Source organism: Furipterus horrens, unplaced genomic scaffold (genome assembly GCF_987537825.1).
Source record: "Furipterus horrens unplaced genomic scaffold, mFurHor1.1.pri manual_scaffold_11, whole genome shotgun sequence".
In the NCBI taxonomy this organism is placed as follows: Eukaryota; Metazoa; Chordata; class Mammalia; order Chiroptera; family Furipteridae; genus Furipterus; species Furipterus horrens.
The window spans coordinates 20,049,500-20,072,080 of record NW_028327181.1 but is presented as its reverse complement, the minus strand read 5'-3'; the positions used below and the strand labels follow the sequence as shown (position 1 = coordinate 20,072,080).

The window sequence follows — 22,581 nt, the reverse complement described above, 5'->3', positions numbered from 1 at the left end:
TGAGCTGCCCCTTCTTTGGCAGACTCAGGCTGTTGGGGAGCCCTGGGCAGGCTGGACGCAGAGAGTGGGGAAGCCTTCCCTTGATGCCCCACCCCAGGGCAGAGGTGAACATCTCTGGAGGCTCGTCAATGACTCTGCACCCAGTTCAGCGGTGCCCCACGAGGGTGGACGTGGCATGCGAAGGTGGATGTTGGCATGGGGTCCATGCTGTGAGGCAGCCCACTGAGGCAGACAAAGGGTGTCAGGCCTTAGCAGTGCCTGAGCTGGAAGCCTAGCTTTTCTGGCTCAGCCAGACCCTGAGGGACTTGAAGCCCGTTTCTCCTTGGGCCTGGGGACATGGTCTGTGTCACCTATGCAAGCCCCCTTCCATCCTAGCTTTGCTCAAACACTTTTCTTCTGAGTTCAAAGAGAGCCAAGGAGAACATCAGGTCTCTGAGAAGTGGGAAGGAGGAAGGGATAAGCAGGCAAGTCAGGCCTGACTCAGGTCCACAGCCCTCCCCAAGCTCTCATTTCTCTGCAAAGGCCAAGTTGGAGATCAACTAAAGATGCAGAGGGAAGCCTGGGTCAACATGTGGGACCCCCTTAGGCTTGGCCCCAGCTGGGGACAGGAACTCCTGAGCGCTTGCCCAAAACCCTGGTCCTGGGGTTGAGACAGACTCCATTACCCTCTTACCCTGAAACCCACCCCATCATCTGGCCTCCATAGTCCACACCAAGTGCAGGTCAACCACACTGCTCCATCAGGGGGTTCTTAGGGGTTCCCCCCTGCACCTGGAAAAATCCCTGGCTCCCCAGCCCAGCTCAGGAGGCCCTGTCACTGGCACCTACTGTATCCAATATATACAGGCTCTTGCACCCCAGCCTCTGCCCAAGGACCCTTATAGCACGCAGGAGGCCATAAGCAAAAGCAGAAAGTGGAAAGAGCCTTGCACTAGTATCTGTGCCATGGGAATTCCTACAGGCCGGGAGAGCAGCCCCCAACCCCTCGCCCACAACAGCTCCTGTTGTCCCCATCATACAAGTGAAGGACCTGGAACCCATGGACTCACCACAGCCTCAGAGTTTTATTATTAACATCTCACATTCAAGTACAGATTCCTGTGAAGTTTGACTCCCCAAGGAGAAGGGGAAGGCCGGGGCTGGCCGTGTCCCCTCGCTGAGATGGGCGTGCCCAGAACCCACGACCAGCACACACTGGACTCCCAGTCACAGGACAGCCCCATGCATATGGGACGCCGTAGTGCACACACGACTACTGGGTCCACCAACCAGACTTTGCTTCTGTTCTGAGAGTAGGTTTTTCTTGGGTCTTCCTCATTCCTCATTCCAAATGTGGCCTGTCTCTCCTCCAAGAGCAGGTCTGGTTGTCAGGAACTAGGCTGTGCCCAGGAGAGAAGGGGACACTTTTAAACAAAGGTCTGTTCCTGCTGTTTTGATCAAAGCCAAGACCCACTGGCCAAAAGTTCACGTGGGTATGAGATACACCTCTGCCTGTCTGGCATGAGTGCATGTGTGTGTTCTAACATGTGTGCACATATCTATTGCCTGTGCCTATGTGTGTGTGTGCCCAGTGGGTATACATAGGTGCCTTGCACAACATATAGGCATGTATGTAAGCATGTGCCTTGCATGTATGTCCCTATGCATGGGCAGGGGGCAGGGCCAGGTACATTCACATATGCAGTGCACACCTAGACCTGCCCCTGACCTGGCTATGGAATTCTGTCACTCCCGCTGGCGTAAGGAGGGACCTCAAGCTGGATACAGGAACGCAGACAGATCACACACAAATCAGAAGAGGGCTCTGGTCCTGAGGTATACTGGTGGAGTCACACACAGGCAGTGCATGGCTGTGGAAGGTTCCCATCTAGCCCTCAAGGCAGGGCCTTATAGGAGCTGTCTGGCCACAACCAGGGGTAGGACTTAGCTCTGCAGCCTAAACTCATAGGTATTGGTCTCCCAGCGGGAAGGGTCCTTGTCTAGCATGCTGCGTTCTGTGAAGGTCACGTGCCCGTCCACGTCCACGAGGATGACCGTGTTGGTTCTGAAAGACAGCATGGGGCCCATATTCAGCCCGCTACCCTCAGCACCCTGCCCACCTGTCAGAGCCCCAAATGGGGTCAGATCTGAGGCAGAAGCGTCAAGCCCCCCACACCTGGGGCCTGCGCTAGGCATTCAGCCTGGCCGAAGGCAGGTCACTAATGAGCAGCAGCCTTGGGGAGTAGAGGGGCCCTTCTGGGGTAGCTGGCACTGAGCCTGATGGGGCCTGGACCTCCCCAGCTGACCCCATGGGACCACACCAGACAAGTCCATTGCCTCCACTCAAACTCCCCCAGCCTACCCCACCCACCTCTGTAGTACAAACCCCAACCCCTCACCACTCTCACCGGGGTGAGCCTTGGGCTGACAATGCACTTCTCCCCTCAGAATCACCCAGGTCTCTCAGGCGATGGACATTCAGCCCAACGCCACTACAGACACTGAGCACTTCCAAGAAGTCAACCTGTCAACTGTTTGTGGACCAGGCCTTCTTCACCTAGAAAACCCCCTCGTGCCTTCCCTCGCCACCCCCACTAGCCCCTCCCAAATGCTCAGCACACCTCTCCTCCTGCCTGGCCCTCCCCATGGCCAGTACTCACTTAGCACCTGTCTCCTACAGATGGAAGGCAGGCACCAAGTCCCTGAGTAGACCCAGTGCGGGCTGACACCCAGAGTGGGCACATGCATATTTATAAACTGGGGGTCCCAGCCAGGATGGAATCCAGCAGCCACGCACCAAGACAGGGAGTAGACCTGGTTTTCTGCCTCATGCACCAAGTATGCATGAGCACACAATTTACTCATAAAAATAAGCCTATGACAGAGGAGGGGCTTGAGGGAAATGATGCCCCTGCTGAGGGAAAAGCCAGTGCAGCAGGAAAGACTGCCATTGAGGCATGCCACCCTCCTCGTGCCCGTAGCATCAGTGCTGGGCATTCGCAGCATGCTGGCCCTGCCCACCATCCCATCCGCTAGCCAGGGGGCTTGAGACTGTCATTTCCTGAAGGGGGCACCTGCCACCCTTTTGGTCACCTGTACCCAGGACTTCACATGTCCATCTCTCTACCCAATGCCCTATCAGCAGAGCCCTAGCTATGCCACCACAGCAAGGTGGGCTCACATCCTCCTGGGAGAACCACCTCCTTACCTGCACAGAGGCAGCAATTACCCAACCTCTCCCACCTGCAGGGAAAGAAGGGGCCTGGCTCAATCTCAGAAAACCTGAACCTAAGAACCAGTCGGCACTTGTCATGACCCAAACACCTCATCTCTGAGTCCCTAGGGTCCATGGGCCCCCAAGTGCAGGGCCCAGCCTGACACAAGGCTGGTTCCCATGGGGCCCTGATGCAAGCTGAGCCTAGGCAGATGTGGCTTGCCCATGAGGCCATGCTCCACCTCCAGGCCAGGGTGGCCAGGGACGTGGCAGCAGCACTCCTGAAGCATCTGGCTGGACCACAACCTGCCCTTCTCTGTGCATCCCAGCCCCCTCCAAGTTTAGCATGTGAGCTGCCCTCTGACGGAGCCACGTGGGTAGGCCAGGCCTCTCAGCCTCGCACCCAGCAGAGAGGGAGGCAGGAAAGGAATTTTCCAGGACAGCCCACAGCCAGGCCAAGAGCTTCTCCCTCCTGGACATTTTCACCTTGCAACAGATATTTTCACCTTGCAACAGACATTTTCACCTTTCCTGGGATAAGGCAATATCCCAGGCTGAGATGAATGAATCCCGACCCTGGTCACAGTAAGTGAAGAGAAGAGTCAGATAGAGGGACCTCTGGGCCCACAGGGATTTGCCGACAAGAGTATGCCCGATGCCATCTTGGCCCCCTTGTGGCTGTGTAAGAGGGCAGGAGGCAGCCTAGGACCCTCTCCTGGGAAGCAGTGAAAGCCTCGGGGACCTTGCGCCTGGTCAGCAGCACCCCTAGTAGCTGGCATCTGCTCACCCCGCACCCCAACCCCCCCGAGCTGAAATGGCAGCCACTTCTAGATAAGGCAGAGGCTCTGGGGTCCACAGAGCTTGGGTAAGGCCAGGTTCCTCATGGGAACGGACTAGATGCACCCAGCAGCCCGCCGTACCTGGTGCCGTAGCCAGGGCAACGCACACAAACAGCCGCATACTTGCTCAGAATGGGCCGCACATGCTCCCTGCCCTGGTCCTCGATGGCCGGGTCTGGCAACTGCCTGGAAGGACAGAGGAGGGGTCATCACCAGTGCGTCCACTGCCTGCCCATAGCCCTGTGGTGCCTGAGGTGCCTGCCAGCCTTGGAGGGGCTATTTCATGCACTGTTTTGCTCAAGGACTCAAATGTCTGTCAGGACTTTCACTTAGGACTCATTGCTGGGCCCGGGCTACCGGACAGTGATTACGGGAAAGCTGCCCCTGACAGAGCCACCAGGAGCTTTCCCAGAACCCGGGACCCAAGACTTTGAGGACATCAGCACCTGTGAGCTCAGGGCAGGAAAGACTCTGCTGGACCTGAAAATGCCTGGGGTCTGTTTGGTCGGAGATGTGCAGGGTTCCCTGCAGGGGGAAGAAGCCACCCAGAGAGCAAGCTTGTCCTCTCCTCTCAGTGGGGCTTGAGTCCGTGCAGTTGCTATGGGCAGAGGGCCAGCTGAGAGGTGCAGTCACCTGGCCACATATGCTCCCCACCTGTCCCAAGAGGTGCCCTATTGGCATCTCTCCACATGGCAGGAGCCCACTCTGCCCCAAAGCTTGCCAGCCACTATAGCTGGCACTGGGGCCACGTCTGTCAGTAAACGCAGCCAGGACCTATCCTGGGCCAGCGGGGATGACAGGTAGTGACCGAGTGCTGCATGGACTCACAGCTAAGCATGGGCCACTAGGCGGGCCCAGGTAGGGCTTCCCTGGGGGGGTGGCTGTGCTGAGGCTGTACCCTGGTCCATGGTTCAGAGAAGAGAGGGCGGGTAAGCAAGGGGCAAAGAGGGGCCCAGGGGAGAAGAGCGAGAGGCAGGCTGTGGCAGGGCTCCTCTCAGAGGCTGTTGGGCATCTGGGCAGGACATTGGCCTGGGCTGAGTGGGGCAGAGGAGGGATATGTGGGCCATGTTGCTGTGTGGGAGGAAGGGAACTTGGCCAGCACCTTGACGCACTCCCCCACTGCTGGGATTGCTGGGGTCCACCAGAGGGTGGTTTCCCTGGGGCAGACGCCCCATGCAGAGGCCCCTGAAATGCCTCAAGGAAGTCTTGTCCTCTTCCCCAGGTAACATCTGGGGTGGGTCTGTCTAAACCGTGGCTCCTATGTGCAAACAGAGAGGAGCCTCAGCTGCTCTCGACATACCGACCCACATCAAGCTCTAAAAGCACCGGGCTTCCCAGCACACAGGCCACAACTGCCCCATCTCCCATCACCAAAGTCCCCCAGTTGGAACCCTCATCTGTCCATAGGGATAGGTGGAGGGGGCAGAGGACAGAATATCAGCATATCTGTCAGGTTTTCCTATAACTGAGGAGCTGGCCCCAGTCACCTCCACGGGCCTCACAGGGCAGCAGAGACTGCCTGTCTCTCTGCCCCAGGGCCAGAGTGATGGGGGGACACTCTGCTCACCCCAGCAGGACCCACCCACTCACGCCTCCTCGTTGTTGAGCACGTCCAGGAGTTGGGCAATGAGGATATCCTTGGGGAGCATCTGGCTCCGCTCCACAGCCTCCAGGAAGAGCTGCTTCCCAAAGCACAGCTTCTTCCAAGGCGTCTCCAGCAGCGCATTGCTCAGCCCGTAGGTCCCTGCAGGGAGGGGTCAGTCCATCAGTGTAAAGGCTGTACTGTCTGAATTTAGGGTACTCTCCTGCCTACCCACACAGCACCAGACGAGGTGCCAGAATAAAGCCGGGGAAACTGAGGCCGCGCTGCCCCACATTCCAGCATCTTCTCCACAGGTTTTCCCAACTCATCTGCATGGCGAGAGATGGAAAACTCAACATGGTGGGGCACCAGCAGGAGACTGCAAGGCACAGGGGCCAAATGGCCTTGATAATAAGGAATAAAAATCCTGAAATCCAGCTGGACAAAGGAAAGAGGAACCTTGAGAGGGAACAATTTCCCCATCTCACTCCCATCCCTCTCTAAGCTAGGACAAAGCTTCAAGGTGTGGGTCCACCTGAGCAGGTCACGAGTGGAAGAATCAGCAACCGAGGCCAGGAGGGCGCCTACCCAAAATCAGTCCTGGCTCATATCACATCAGCAGTTAGACAACCCACAACATCAGGACAGGCAGGGCCTCCTCTATATGCTGGCTGGGACCCTGGCTGGGGGAGCCTTAAGGTTCTGGCATAAGTTTCTCAGAGCAGGTTCTCAGTGGTTAATAGAAGTCATCACAAAAAAAGAAAGGGGTTTCTTGTGTCAAAAAAAAAAAGGAGAGGCAAGGCCTTGCGATGGAGAGGCTACAACAGGCGGCAGGGGCAGGTGAGCTCAGAGTCATGCGTTCCGAAAGCTGCACTGAGAACAGTGAGTCATCACCCTCTCCTGCTGCCAGACTTCCCAGGCAGGATCTGGGCTGAGTATGGCATGACTTCAGTCACTTCCACTTGCCAGGTCTCCATAGCCATCCCACCATCCCAGGGCATCACTGTACTTTATCCATCAGGAGTGATGGGAAAGGCCACTCATCAGTGGTGCTGGGTAGCCACATGCAAGGAATGAAGTGGAACCCTCACCTCACACCATACACAAAAGTCAGTTCAAAATGTCCCGAAGACCTAAATGTAAGAGCTAAAACTATAAAACTCTTAGAAGAAAATATAGGGGGAAAGCTACACAACTTTAGATCAGGCAACAACATCTTAGATATGATGCAAAAAACATAAACAACAGAAGAAAAATGTATAAAATGGACATCATCAAAATTTAAAACAATGCGCTTCAAAACTTTCTTGTTCGTCATGTTCTTGACCAACAAGAAAGTGAAAAGAAAACCCACAAAAGGGGAGAAAGTTTTTGCAAATCATGTATCTGATAAGGGACCAGCAGCTAGAATATATAAAGAACTACTACTTAAAAATAAAAATACAAACAACCCAGATCAGGCTCTGAATAGACATTTCTTCAAAGAAAATATACACATGAAAAGCTGCTCAATATCATTAGCCATCAGGGACACGCAAATCAAAACCACAACGGGATAAAAACCTCACACCCACTAGGATGGCTGTAACTAAAAAAACAGACAATGACAACTTTTGGCAAGGATGTGGAGAAATTGAAACTTCATATACTGCTGGGAAAGCAAAATGGTGCAGCTGCTTTGGAAAACAGTTTGGCGGTTTCTCAAAAGATTAAACAATTACTTCATTATGCAGCAGTTCCACTCCCCAGTCTATGCCCAAGAGAAATGAAAACGTGTCTACACAGAAACTTGTAACAAATGTTCATAGCTGCATTACCCACAATAACCAAAAGGGAGACATAACCCAGAGAGCCATCAGAGGATAAATGGAGAAGCAAAATGTTGAATATACATACACTGGAATATAATGCAGCCATAAAAAGGAATTAAGCCCTAATTCATGCTACACCATGGATGAACCCTGGAAACATGCTAAGTGAAAAAAGCCAGACACAAAAGGCCACACATTGCATGACTCCATTTACCTAAAATGTCCAGGATATGAAAATCCACAGAGACAGAAAGCAGATGGGTGGATGCCAGGGGCTGGGAAAAAGTAGGGAGTAACTACTAATGGGTACGGCTGATTTTGGAGGTGATGAAATGTTACATAGCAGGGACATCTGCACGACTTTGTGAATGCACTAAAATCTACTACATGGTACACTTAAATGGGGGAGTTGTATGATATGTGAGTTACATCTCAATACAGCTGTTATTGAAAAAAAAAAATAACATGGATCAGGCGAGGGCAGGCTAAGGAATGGTACAACAGGATATGTGAAAAGAATTTCTTCCAAGCAACAATCTAGCAAAAACCTCGGCATTTCTAGTCAGTGTCTAGCACTGAGAACTGAGGGTATCATAGAGACGGTTTCCAGATGCTTCCACAAAGGCCTCTGGGCCAGGGCATAGAATTTGGGGAGGTGGTGCTCTGCATTCTTTGCGCCTTCCAGTTTCCAGTTTTCTCAGGGTAGTCACAGGCTCGGCGCTGGGGGAAGGCAGCCTGACACGTGTGCCAGGCAGGTGCACGAACAGCCAAAAAGCAGTCTCAGGAGAGAAATATGACAGCCATCTAGTCTCTGAAAAGTACAGAGGTGTCCCCACAGGAGCAGCCCCCACCCTGTCACCACCCACCAGAGCAGGCTCACCTGGGGCCAGGACAATGGGTTCAGGCTCCCCCTGGTTTCCATAGTAGCAGATGACATCTCCCTTCTCTGTGCTGTGAACAGGAGTGTAGGAAGGTCAGACAAGGCTGCAGGTGACAAAGACCCCTCGCGGCCTGGCAGTCTCCACAGCCCTATCCCCAGCTCCCCTGCCAACAGCCAGCACAGGGGCAGTGGCCAGCTGCAGCCAGCACAGATGTAGTTAGGGTCCCAGCCCCTCAGAGACTTGCAGGCAGGGTCATTGAGATTCCTGGCTCACCATGGGGACCACTGGCCTGGGAGTGGCAACATCTAAAAGACCCCACTAACTTGCTGAATGCCCCACAGCAGGGGACTTAAAGGCTGCTAGCAGTGACCATTGCAGGGGGCTGAGTCCCACACCCAAAACCACCGGGCCCCTCTGCAAGGACTCAGCCCCTCCCCCTACAGACCCTCTCTGAGCATTTCTGTACTAGATGAGGTGCCCCAGGGTAACAGAGGCTTCCAAACGAAGCACCAAAGAACCCATTTTTCCACTTTCACACACTGAGAGCAGATTTTAAAATTGTTTAAAATGCTCCAGAGCTGAATATGTTCCAATTCCAAAATACCATAGTAAAGCTTTCTGCTATAACCTGGAATGCCTTTTCTGCAAACTAAAGAGGGACATTTTCTGGCCCATGAGCTGCTTTCCTGGGAGGACACTAGACATAGAGATCTGAGCCTCCAGGATGAACAAATGTAGAGGGAAGCCTGGCTGGGGAGTGCTGGGGAGTCCCACTGGCCAGGCCTGCCCCAGCCATTCCTCCTGCTTGATGCTGCCCTGCAGGCAGGACCCCCGGACCCCAGGTCATTTCACATGCTGCTCACATTCTTCTTCCCCACAGCCCTTGGCTCCTTTCTTAAAAGGTCTGTCTAATAGCTTCAGAGATTTGTTTGCAGGCAAAAAGCTAGAAAGCGTGAGCATCTGCAGGAGTGGGCTACCACTGCCACCATGCCTGGTCAGGTGGAAGGGGGCCTGACTCAGAGAGAAGTTCAAGACCAGGAGGAGGAGTCCTGAACTCCTCCTGGTACCCACCACCAGGGCTGCTGCCTGACCTCCAACTCCCTGCGCCCTCTGGCTCCTCTGACCTCTGACTCCCTCCACCCTCTGGCCTGCGCTGGGATGCTCCTTGGACCAACTTCCTCCTTGGGCACAACCCACTGTGTTCTCCTGGCTGCCACCTGGCTGTACCCAGGGAGGCAGGCCCTAACCCCGTAGCCAGGGAACCAAGAGAGCTTCTCAGGCTCTAAGGGGACCAAGCCCCTGCCCCCACTGCCCCACCACCACCACCTATAGGACTACCTGCCCATCCCTAGCATCCACTCAGAGCATGAGGTCCTCATCACCCAGCCACCTGACACACTGCTGAGCACCAAGTCCTGCTGGTGTTCAAGCCAAGGGGCTGGTCTCCTGGGCCAGGCCAGCCATACACAGAACTACTGACAGGCAAAATCATCCCTAAACTGTCACAGAGCTGCTGAAGGTGCAATCAGGCCAATGCAGGGAAGAGAGGGCTCTGGGCAGCAAGCACCAGTGCCAGCAGCAGCCCCTACCCTCGGCCTCCTCCCAAGGGTCACCACGGTCTCTGGACCGATATAGCTCTCTGCGAGGCAGGGGCAGGACACAGCATGCCACAAAGCAGGCCCGGAGCTCCCAGGCAGGAAAGAGGCCCCGCGGAAGGAGACTTGCTCAGGACAGGTTCATGGGCCAACCATGGGGCACTGACCACCTCCCCTGGGGCCTGCCCTGGTGGAAACATCCACCAACTTCTAGGGCTTTGGAAGGGGAAAGGAGGGGAGCAAGGAGAAGGCAGGAGGAAGGGAGCGTGGGAGGGATGCCCACTTCACTAAGGAGCAAAATACACAATATCCCTGCGGTTCCCATAACCACGTCTCTAACTCACGCTTCCCTGGGGTGGGAGCCCAGCACACCCAGCCCACCCTGGTTGGGCGTTGCAGGCTGCTGCTGCTGCCGACACCTGAATCGACTGACTGCTCTTCAAGGCCCTCAGGTAGCAGAGGAGCAGACACCAAGCCAGGGCTTCTCCACACCGGCCTCCCTCCACGGCACAGTTCTTCTACTCCCCTGTCCGGCACGTTCTGCCACATACACTGAGACTGTCAACAGCATTAGCTCATCTGTCTGCAGACGGGGACAGGTGAGAGTTCGGCACCCAGCATGCAGACCCTTCACCCTCGCCCCTTGCCCTGTCCACCAGTGTCTGACTGATGGCCCAGGGCACAGGCTCCGGGGTTCCCCCAGAAGATGAGGGTGCTGCGTTCCTCCCCCTGACCTGAGCCAAGTGCCGACAATCACTCCACCTCGGGGCTCAGTGTCACAGACAGTGCCTGTGCAGCTGCTGCCCGAGTGGGTGCAGGGCCAAGGCCAGGGCTCAGGCCCAGACGCTGCAGAAGTAAACGCGCTCTGAGAGCCAGGCCACGACCCACGGGCAGCCTGCACCAAGTGTTAAGGGGCACGGCACTCTTCCCCAGCCTCGGGCAAGACTGGTGTGATGCAGCTGCTGTCTCCAGGGGCACTTGGGACACCAGCATGGTACCAGGGGACCCTGGGCCCCACCTCGTGCCACCAGTGGTCGTGGTCAGGTCACTGCCCATTTGAGATCAGCTGCATCAGGGGCCTGGGTGGCTCTGAGGACACGCTGAGCGCTGCACGTGAGGGGCTCCTCATGCAGCCATAGGTAGCACTGACTGCTGCCCCCTGCTGCACCTGTCTGAGTGCCCCATCAACCTGACTCCTGAACCTCACAGTCCCTGAGCCCCTCGCAGAAACCATGATGAGCCATGCTGCCTCCTCCAAGCTCCCAGGAGGTGCTGCTGTGGGGGGCCAGCGCTCAGCCGCACCTGGCCGCCACTGGGTCCCAGAGTGCCCAGGACCACTGCCAGTTGTGCTTGCACCCCCCCCTTCTCCAGCCTGAGGTACCTCTGCCCATCCGAGAGCAGTGCAAATGAGGAATGGCTCAAAAGCAGGGGCTCCTCAGCCACAGACACGGGGCGAGGATCTGGGGGCAGAGGGGCGGGTGTAGGCAAGAGTCCCACCCTGTGCTAGGAGAGCACCCTGCAGTCATGCTCCAGTTCATTTAGCACAGAAGTCAGCAGCCCTCATAATATCACAGGAAGCCCCACTGTGAAGCTTGCTTCCCAAGTCCCCACAGCAGGGGGTCTGGGAGGGTCTGGGTCCTTAGGACGCTAACCAAGCCCACTACGAGTGACGTCCCCAGACAGGCTGCCACAGATGCCAAGCACCCCAAGCTGAGTGGCCAGGCAGGAACCCTACTCCCTGCTGAGCCCACGACCCAGCCCTGGGGCAGCACTCAGTGGGCTGCTGTCCCCCACTGGGCAGACTCACCTCAGGTCAGCCGCTATGAGATTGAAACCATTGTACAGGTGACCCTCTGTAGAGACCTTCTTCAGGTAGGAAAAACTGTCCGTGTCTGTGGTCAGAAAGTGGGTCACAAGTTCACCTGTGAACAGGGAACAGACACCCATGGCCGAGGCAGCAGGCTCAGCCCCTGTCCCTGGGGAGACTGATGGGTCCCCGGGGGCTGGCTACACCTCACCGACCGGGCAGCCAAGGAGGTCAGCATGGAGAGATCTGCTTTTGTTGGTTTTGTTTTTGTTTTTATAGAGACTTTTTCTTTTTTTCCTTTTTTTAAGATTTTATTTTTTTATTTTCAGAGAGAGGGGAAGGGAGGGAGAAAGAGAGGAAGAGAGAAACATCTATGTGTGAGAGAAACATTGACTGGTTGCCTCTTGAATGCCCCCAACCGGGGACCTGGCCTGCAACCCAGGCATGTGCCCTGACTGGAATCAAACCAGCTACCTTTTGGTTCACAGGCCTATGCTCAGTCCACTGAGCCACACCAGCCAGGGCTGTTTTTGTTGGTTTTAAAAATTGTTTTCCACCGTGGCTGGTGTGGCTCAGTGGATTGAGCACTGGCCTGCAAACCAAAGGGTTGCTGGTTTGATTCCCAGTCAGGGCACATGCCTGGGTTGCTGGCCAGGTCTCCAGTTGGGGGTGCGCAAGAGACAACCACACATTGATGTTTCTCTCCCTCTCTTTCTCCCTCCCTTCCCCTCTCCCTAAAAATAAATAAGTAAAATATATATTTTTAATTGTTTTCCTCCATTACACCCTCATATGGAAGTCTAGCATGTGGGAAAAGTCTTCAGTGGGGACAACATATGTCCATAGAGCTGTCCTCCCAGGGGCATCTGCTCTGAAAACATTGGACGGGTTGGGGACAATGACACAGTCAGGAATGACACATTTCCCAGGGGACAAGCATGAAGCATGTTCCCTGAGAGGGGTGAAAGGTCAGTGCCATGGGTTTCACGTGGGCCAGGCTGAGAGCGATTCCTACACTGAGGCCAATCAGTGGACAGCAGGGCCCAGGAAAACGTGGCCTCTTCTCCATTCTAGCTCCTTCTCCTGTGTCTGCACAGGCCCAAGGAAGCCCCCGTCCCAACCCCACCCCACTCCCTCCACCCCCTCAACCCCCACACCCCTAAGCCAGCCCCCGCCCTGCCCTGCCCAACATGGTACCTCGGCCTCGTGCAGCTGGGTCCTGCTGTGGCTGCAGGTAGTTGGTGAGCGCCGCCAGCTTCCCACGCGTGCTGATGCCCAGCCATGTGCCTCCTTCCTTGCCCTCCTCCATGTCGAGCCCTGGGCAGACGCCAGCATCACCACCAGCAGTGCCCACCCTATCCCTGTGTCCTGGGGAGTTGCACCTCAGTCCCACAGCCCTGGCTGTGGCACGGGGCTCTGACTCTGCCGGGCAGGGCATCAGGACACTGGAAAGATGTCCTCCCTGTGCCCCAACCCCAGGACAGCTGACTCCCCAGACAGCATCCTGGAGCTTGGGCTGACGCTGGGCTGGGAGCGGAGCACCAGCTCCTTCAAAGGAACCTTGCCCTGGATCTGGTGCAGGGCCCGGGCAGGTTAACCTTTCACCCAAGCCTCATGTCCTCGACTACAAAACCCTTCCAGAGGTGCCCCTGCTCTCCTCCCCAGGGCAACAGCCTCCACCTCATCCTGACAAGCCCCACCCCCACACACACTTCAGCCTCCCATCTGTGCCCTGCAGCATGGACACACACAGCCTGCCCTGTCCCATACCCCTTTCTGTCCTATCCCAGCCCAGGATCGGGAAACGACCCTGGCTGTGCCCACAGGCTCCCCTGAGCACTCCTCCCGTGGCCTCGCAGGCCTGAGCCATGACCACTGGAGGAGCTATGGCTGACCCAGCCAGGAACCCCCAAGACATAAACCCCCTGGGGTTACTGTACTGCTGCACCCAGAATTTACACAGCATGGGGCTCCTCGCCAGCCCCGCCACATGCTCCTATCTGTATGTCTGGACATTTCCAAGGTTTCCTGTGCAGTTTCTGATGAGGCCAAGACAGCCCAGAGACCCAGCCTCTTCTCCCTCTTGCACTCAGTCACCCTGGGTCCCCGCTCACAGCCTCTCAGTAGCTTTCCCCACCGCCTCCCAGCCCTCCTGCCCAAGACAGTGCCCTGCCCTGGTCCCCACACTCCTGTCCTCCTGTCACACAGCACCACAGTGACCCAGCAGTGATTTCCTCACACCACTGCCCATCCATGGTCTCCACAACTGAGCTTACAGACACTGCAGGCAGAGCAGAGCACACATGGCAGCCCCGGGCCCATGAAGCTACATGCCCAGCACACTGGGCACCCTGCCAACTCTGCCAGGCTCCCTTGTGCATGCCTGGTACCTGGCTCACAGACAGAGGGACTCCTGCCCACCCCAGCAGCAGGAACTGCTCCCTGTCCAAGTGACTCAGGGAGGCTGTTGGCTGGATGGGCAGGGGATCCGGCTGTCACCTCCACTTCTCCCTCCACAGGAACTCCCCGTGAAGCTCCCACCCAAAGGTGTCCCAACCAAACCTCTGCTCCCCAAATCTAGACCAGCTCTCACTGGAGCAAGGGATGCTTGTGTATAAACAGAAATGTGTGCATATATAAGCACATGTATGAACACACACAACTATGATGCTGCACAGAGTCATAGAGTATGGCCTTGTACCTCACACCAATGCAAGCACATGCCCACAGGGGAAGTGTGGATCCAAATAAAACCAACTGATCCTCCCGGCTACTTCTCCTGGGGATCTGTGATACATGAAGCCACGTGGACAGTGCTGGGTGGACAATTCTTGGGAGGGCCAAGCCAACACTGGCCCCAGACTGAGACTTGGGAGCCAGTCCCCATTAGACCCATCAGAGCTCACTGATTCGTTCTGAATTTACACAGGGAAGCAGCACCCATAGCAGTTAGAATCCCATGGGGTCCATACTTCCTGCCATGCCGTGGCCACCCACCCTGAGGAAAGACTCACCACTGAGGATCTCATTGTTGTTCCCCCAGAAGTCTGCAGCCTTGGATGGCCGGTGGTAGAATTCATCCCTGTTGGCCGCCAGGATGAGCCTGAAGAAAGAAGCACAGCTGAAACGCGGGTCAAAATAGAAAAGCCACATTTTTTTCTAATTAACAAAGAAAATTTGCCTCGGTAACATGGGCAAGTCCCAAAGAGAACAGAAACCCACAAGGGACAAAGGTTGGCAGCAGCTCCAGGCAGGTGGTTTCCAGGGAGCCCTCAGCCAGACTGGGCCCCTGGGCTCTCTACAGGTAATGGGCAAAGACGCGTGTCCACACTGTCAGGGCCGGGACACGGAGTCCTACCCGGCGCACCCACTGCCCGCCCGGGACAGGGCCTGGGAAGCAAGACCCGGGGCAGGCAGGTAAGGGCCCTGAGGATGAATTCTACCAGAGGCACCAAGCATGTCCCAGGTACCCAGGCGACCAGGAGGTGCCCCTCCTTCTGTCCATCTCTCCCTTCCTTGGAAGGCACCCCAGTATGCATCCTGGAAGCCTGCTCACCAGAGTGTCTTGGGGATGCGTGTGGACCACTGCAGCGCACGGGGTCTCCGAGGGATGCTGTCCCGAGTTTGCAGTGTTTTGGGGAGGGAATGGGTGAGAGCTTCTCTGTGTTTTGCTGGTTTTTTTGATCATGAATCAAACCAAACAAGTGTTTCTTTGGCAATTAGAAAAGGTGTCACAGTCTGCAGAGCCCTGGTTTAGAGGTAAGAAATCTGAGTTGCCAGTCAGCTTTGCCATTTAAATAAGAACATATATGATTACTGAGTGGAACACCTCTGGGTCTAAGAAGTGATCACCAAAGGACCCTCTAAGCACCACAGGTGGGAGCACAGGACAACAGAGGGCCAGGGGCCAGGGTCTGGGGCTTGGGGGGCCTCTAGTCACACTGGGCCTAAAACCAAATTAGTCTGGTCTATGGCCATGTTCTAAAAAAAATCTTCAAAAATAACTTTTGTATTGTCTCATTGATTTCATAAATATTTACTCATGGTACATACAATGCGAATTATCAAAAATGTCCATAAAACTGAAAGCGAAACCAGCAACAGGCCGTGGAAGTGTTTTCACCCCACAGATGCAGTGTGCGACGCCCCCCCACAACCCCCACTCTATACTTCCCCGTGCAGCCCCGGCTACAGATGCCAACACAGCCAGGGACAGTGCATGGCCATGAATTCCTTGGTTTGGCCCCAGAAGCCTCACCACCTTCGGGACACCAATCCAGCCTGCAGGCACTACCCCTCTACAGAGCTGGCGCCAGGGCTGCACCAGGTCTTGAGGATGTGCAGCCCAGAGGGCAAGGTCCCTGCCCTGATGTGAGCCCCAGCCATTCACAGAACAATCCTCTGCAGCTCACTGCCAAGCTCCGACCTGGACCCCAACTCAGCTTGAGGTGGATGGTCTTGGGGAGAAGCCAACTGGGCCCTGACCCCTGCTTCCCACATCAGCTCTGTCCCTTCTGGAACCCAGCCACGGATGCGTCCTGGGTGGCCCTGCTCCCACAGGCTGCCTGAACGGGCTGTCCTGATAGGTGTCCCTCCACATGGCTTGGATAGCAGTCAGGAGGAGGAAGAGTCCCGTGTCCCTGAGTGGGGGTTGACTCTGCAGCTGTGGTGGGGGTGACGCAGGGGCCAGGCTCCCTGCAATCCCGTGGGTAGGGGTTGTTTTACATGGTCAGGATCAAGGGTCTTCCTTCAGACACCAAGCGCTCCTCTACACACTTGTCCTGCCCATGAAGAGAGTGGAGGATGGAAGCCAGGGAGGTAGCACCCAAAATGAGGCTGGTGCCATTGGCTTCTGGTTTCTTACAGAAGGAAAAATTAGAGGGGGAAGAAAGCGGTTTTTACTCAAAAACCTTCTGTCCTAAGATTTCCAAGTGCCTCTTCTCTTCTTCTCTCTCTTTTTTTTTTTTTTTTTAAGATTTTATTCATTGATTTTTAGACAGGGGAAGAAGAAGGAAAAAGAGAAAAGAAACATCAGTCGGTTGCCTCTTGAAAGCCCGCAACTGGGGACCTGGCCTGCAACCCAGGCATGTGCCCTGACTGGGAATTGAACCAGTAACCTTTGGTTCACAAACTGGTGCTCAATCCGCTGAGCCACACCAGCTAGGGCTCAACTGCCTCCTTTTTAAAACAAGAAGCATTTACATGTGTTTGTAACTAGGAACATTAATTGCTGGGTTATTTTCATTAAGAGTCACTATTTAGCTGAATTTCATAGTTTGCTAGGGATTTCATTAAATATGTAATTCAGAGACATGTGGGTGTGGTGAGTACCCACCACGAGGCTCTAAGTGAGGGAAGTAATCCCTCGGTCACCACTTCTGGAACAACACCACCGATAAAGGTCCATCTGCGCCCCTGTGCCCAGAGGCAGGGGACATGCCCACCACAGCAAGGGGCTCTGAAGACAGCAAAGCAACCTTGGCTTTGTTTCGTTCTCATCATTGAAACTGCTGATTAATTATTCATGACCAATGAGTACTCCTCACCAGCTGCTGATAGTGGGTCTATGTTGAGTTGTGCACCTTCTGGGGAGGGTGCGTCTGTGAGCTCACGGTTAACTTTGTACATCTTTATGGGGCATGATCTTCTTTCCAAAGAGTACATGTCCCTTTGCAATCAAGGAAATAACATCAATAGAATCCCATCAGACACAGCTGCCTCTGCGGAACATGCCAAGATCATCGGGGCAAAGCGGCAGCCAGCATGGAAAACTTCTTTGTTAGCATCTCACAGACCCCTGATGTAAGTTCTTATCACTAGGCTCCCTGCCAGAGTACTGCAGATAGTCATACTAGAATTAGAAACAAGAGCAAAACCTCCAGGCATCCAAACCATACTCACACTGGGTAACTGTCATCAAAATATGGAGGTCCCTAGTGCTTGGCAACAACGGGCATGGGGGGCAGAGGCTGCTGGGACAACCCAGGGGATCACACCCTTGGGCTGGGGCCACGGTGCATTGTGTCCAAGGTGACCCCAGGAGGGAGTAACACCAGAAGAGCCCACCTATGTCTGGAACCTGGAAGGCAGACTGCAACTGCAACCTGGGCCAGCCCAGCACCCAGAGGACAGACAGGGAGGCCCGAGGGAGCCTGGGAGAAGGCAGCAGTGGCATGTGACATGGGGGGCTGCCACATCTGGAGGAATGGGTATCCTCAATAGGGAGGGCAGCGAGGTGGCAATGAGAGATGCGGGGGCTGCAGACTGCAGGGTCTGTGACAGCCCATCCCAGCAGTAGGCTTGGTGTTACTCTGCAGAGGCCATATTCACATTTCACTCCCTGGACAGGCGCGGAGCTGGCTCCCCTCCCTTCCTGCACTGAGGGCGACTCAGGCAATGGCTGCTGAGTCTGAGCATGAACAACCCACAAGACACATGCTCTGAGTGGTCCACGCTTTTTCCTGTGGGAAAGAGAATGCTCAAACACAGCCCGAGAGAGGCAGAGACGCTTCCGGAGCCATGCCTTCCACCGGCAGGCCAGCAAAGTGGCAGGACGGGCTAACAGTGAACACCGCTGGGCAGTCCTGGGTAAGGTGTGACAGGGGCAGGCTCACCTTTCCCCCTCCTAGGAACGAATTCCTGGAAAGCTAGAAAACACATTCTCATAAGATCAGCATCTGGAAATGGCAGAGCCACAAGTGACACTGCTCACAGCATCGAAAATGAGGATGTCTATTTCTTCTGCAAGGCGGAAGTGACTTGTCTGAATCACATTTACATGTGGCAATAATGGCTGCAGGTCCAGCTGTAAAAGTCCTCTTTGCGATCATCTGACCTAGAGCAACACTGACTGCAGGGATGAGCTCAACCCATGAACATGACAAAAACAGGTGACATCTGTTACCCTGAGAGGAAAGAAACCACTGCACAGTCGATGATGAAGGTACTGGAGGGAGCACACAGAGCCACAGGGGCCTCACCAGTCCCAGCCACGTGGACCAGCTTTGTGGGCAGCAGGGTTCAAGTGGACAGTGGCCCTGGCAGCAGGCCTGTCTAGCTGGGAGGAGAGGATCTGGTCTGGGTGGTGCACATGACACACTGTAAGGACACGCTCTGCCACCCAACAGGGGACATGGGCGGACATGCCTCAGGGCACCTACGATAGGGCCATCAAAGACACTTAAAGATGGCAATTTGGCAGTTCCCCAAAAAGTTAAACACAGAATTTCCATAAGATGTAGCAAATCTACTTCTGAGTACACATCCAAAAGACCTGGAAGCAGGACTTGCACAGATACTTATACACTAATATTCACAGTAGCATTATTCACAATAGTCAAGAGGTGGAAGTAACCCAAGTGTCCAGTGATGGATGAAGGGATAAACAAATGTGGTCCATACACTGGAATATTATTCAGCCTTAAAAAGAAAGGAAATTCTGACACGTGCTACACCATGGATGACCCTTAAAGACATTATGCCAAGTGAAATAAACCAGTCACAAAAAAATAAATATTGCATGATTCCACTTATATGAGGTGCCCAGAGTAGTCAAGGTCATAGAAATATAAAGGAGAATGATGGCTGCCAGGGGCTGGGGGTAGGGGGAGGTGGGGGGTAGTATTTAATGGGAACAGAGTCTGAGAGGATGAAAAGGGTTCTGGAGATGCATGGTGGTGACGGTTGCATAAAAACGTGAATATACTTAATACTATGGAATTAGCTACTAATAGATGGTTAAAATGGCAAATGTTTATGTTATATATACCTCACTACACACACACTTTAAACAAAGCACACTCTCATTCCTGACTGTTGCTACGTAGGGGGCAGATGATAATATGGCAGTGGACACCAAGAGAGGGGGCAGAGGCTAGTGCAACCCAGGCCAGGACACAGATGGCTAAGGTAGGCAGAAACCCAAGTAAGGGGCACTGAGGCAGACTCTGCTGGCACAGACAGCTCCTTGCAGCACTGGACAGTCAGGGCCTCCTGCCCCCCATGCCAACGGCCCTGGAGCTGGGCCGACTCCCCCTTCCACTCCAGGTACTGGGAACCCCTCCCAAATTTCTGCTGTGCCCAGGCTCAGCTCACAGGCCTCCCCTCACTGGCCTTGCTGCAGTGTCCTTCCCATGGCAGCCCCCTCCCTGCTCCTCCTGGCCTGTACTTGCATCACAAATGTGCAGAAGCGCATACAGAGAGCCTGCAGTCTGCCCATTCTCACTGTCCAGAGCCCCCAGAGCTAGAACAGAAGCAGCCTCCAGAAGCCCCTCTGGCCCTCCCATGTGGTCCGGAAAACACTGAGTATATTCATTCAGTCACCCAGAGGAGGCTATTAAGTCTTTCGCTTAGAGCCAAAGACAATTTGAGAGCAATGCTAAGCCTGTCTTGAATCACAATCCATGAGGACAGGTCCTGGCAGTAACATCTAGGCTGTGAGCAAAAGCAGGAGAGATCTGTGCTCACCCTCCTCTCTCCTTCTTCTCATTTGTATTTTACTTGAAGGAGGTTGGAGGTAGTCTTAGGGAACAGCATCTCAATCAGGGTTGTGGCTGAATATGAGAGTAATAAATATAGGCAGTCGTGGACTTAGTGACCATCAGGCTGAAATTCCTCATTTGAGAAGTTTTTCACTTGTTGGGTGGAAAAAAAGTTGTTTCTTGGTGTGTGGAAGTTCAAATGAGCATAGAAGAGTGCATATGAAAGCTCAGTAGCCAAAGGGGCAGACTGTGCCAGTCACCCACTTATTGCATCTCAGCCCCAAGGTCGCCCCTTCATTGCCTTCTGTGGTAACAGCTGAACTTTGCAGCTGGTACCATATTAAGTTTTGTCAGTAGAGGGCGCCAGAGAGACACTGGAGAGGAGAGGTTTCCTGTCCAGGCTTTAGTGCGCTTTCTCAGGAGGCTCCCTCCACACACGTGACTTCTCTGGCCTCAGTCTCCCGCCATACATGTGGCTTTCTCCCTAGCCCACAGCAGTAAGCAGTACCAGCATCCAGCACCTTCTTCCAGCATCTTCCCTGCCATAGGTGCCAGCACCCTGAGGACAGTCCAGCAAGTTCTGCTGGTGCAGCACCCCAGCGATCTCTCGGTCATCAGGGTACCATGGCTGTGCCTCTCCAGCAAGGTCTGGATCTCAGCCGAGGCATGAAGGATGGGACACTCCAATCCCATCATAGCTAGTCGTTCTGTATATTACACTTTCCCTGCACAAATCACTGCATCTGGATCCTGTCCACTAGCTGCACACCCTGACTCACACAGCTCACCCTAGTGGGGGTCATTCGGGGTCAGCTCCTCTGCCTGGCCTGGCCTGGCCTGCTGCCTGCTCCTCTTCAGGAAGGGAACTGGACACTCTTCATCCTCCATTCCCTGGCCTGGAATGGGTAGATTCAGCCACAATGTTAGGCAGCATGGAGTCTATGATTTGGCATAGTGACTCAAATCCAAAAAGCTAATTGAAATAAGTAATTAAAATCATTGCTGGCACGGATTTTAAAATGATAAAAACTTTGCAAGCAATTGCACTAGTAAGCAGTTTCAAACGTCATTTTTGGTTGTGGGTTTCATCTCAGCCTCATTGTCTGTGTTGATAAATTATTACGGGTTCCTGCTGGGGTGTACCAGAAAATGAAGGGGTGCTGTCTAGTCTAGAGTCATAGAGAAGAGGGGGTCCTCAGTCCCCCATGTCCTCCAGCTGGTACCCCCAGATCCCCCATCCCCCACACCCTGACATTACCGAGACTACTCCCGGCAACATGGACCAGCCAGTCCGAGTGAAGTTCTTGCTCACTGTCACCCCAATTCTGTTGCCCTCTGGTTCTCTGTCAGGGCCCACAGGGCTGCTCCCCTCCCTGCCTCAACCCACTTTACTCTTCTGTCCTGCCCACATAGCCACCTTTAGAGGCTGCGTCTTAGTATATTTGTACACTGATTCGGGTCTTTACCACCAAGAGGTATTCCCTCCAGCACCCACAGTGAGTGACCACTGTCTGAGAGGGCACTGCCAGGCCCGTGCAGCTCGTCCTGGGGCCTCCCTCTTCCTACCTGAGGGCGGCAGCAGCATGCCTCTCCTGCTTGGGGCACCTGCATGGGCCCTGAGGGCTGCAGGGTACCTGAGGCTGAGCAGATGATGGCAGACTCAGAGTGAGGGGGTTACCTGTATGCATTTTTGGAAACAGGGCGAGGATCAAACTTAAAGAAGATGATGCACATGGGTCTTCGAGAGTGGCTTTGCTTACACGAGGTCACACAGTCTGTGGGAAAAGGAAAAAAATGAGTAGAGTAAGCAGCAGACAACAGAACCACTTTCCGTGAACCTGCAATGTTCTTTGACCCAGAACAGAACCAGCTCTGTAACACCCTGACCCTCGTTAGATGTGCCACAGTCGTGTCCCCAACACTGTGATGCTCACCAGCACTACACAACCATTTCCCTAAACACACACACTCGTCAGCACGGGCCAGACCACCCTGACGCCTGCAGTGTCACTGGCCGTGGACTGCATGGGCATGGTAAGTGGGTGCTAGCAGAAAAAGCAGCCACAAGAGCAAAAACCACAAGCACAGCTGGAGCAGTGGGCAGGTCAGCCGGCCCACACCTGCCTGGGAGCAAGGTTCTGTAGCTGCTCCTTGCCCCCCACCCAGACTACCCATTCCTTCCCCTGGCAACAGCACCGATTCCAGCCCCGAGCCATTCAATGCAGGGCCACGTCACATGCGACTGGCTTGGGGATGCTCTGCAGCAGTGTCTACCGCAGGCCCTTGGCGCATGCCCTCCACCCACGACAGCCCAAGCACAGCCAGGGACCCACAGGGCCCTGCACACTCCACTCAGCAAGGGACAAGGGGCAAAGCAGATGTACTGGTGACAT

At 54.6% G+C, this 22,581-nt stretch overlaps 1 protein-coding gene across 1 annotated transcript; it reads right to left on the bottom strand.

The window, feature by feature from the left end:
* Positions 1-1,045: 1,045 nt before the first annotated feature.
* On the bottom strand, positions 1,046-21,983 carry TANGO2 (transport and golgi organization 2 homolog). Its single transcript, XM_090291341.1, has 8 exons — positions 21,867-21,983; positions 14,723-14,811; positions 12,906-13,025; positions 11,709-11,823; positions 8,306-8,376; positions 5,623-5,776; positions 4,114-4,218; positions 1,046-2,044 (listed from the first exon to the last, which is right to left on the bottom strand). The coding sequence occupies exons 1-8, from the start codon at positions 21,920-21,922 to the stop codon at positions 1,924-1,926; spliced, it is 831 nt and encodes a 276-aa protein (XP_090147467.1). The 5' UTR covers positions 21,923-21,983; the 3' UTR covers positions 1,046-1,923.
* Between the last annotated feature and the right edge of the window lie 598 nt (positions 21,984-22,581).

Bases quoted from the DNA above. Each gene is read 5' to 3' on its own strand.
- TANGO2 (XM_090291341.1), bottom strand. From the start codon at position 21,922: ATGTGCATCATCTTCTTTAAGTTTGATCCTCGCCCTGTTTCCAAAAAT. The intron at 11,824-12,905 runs GTACCATGTTGG...CCCTGTTCACAG, and splicing joins CCCAGCTGCACGAGGCCGAG to GTGAACTTGTGACCCACTTT. The intron at 4,219-5,622 runs GTGAGTGGGTGG...CTGTCCTTCCAG, and splicing joins GTGCTCAACAACGAGGAGGC to GCAGTTGCCAGACCCGGCCA.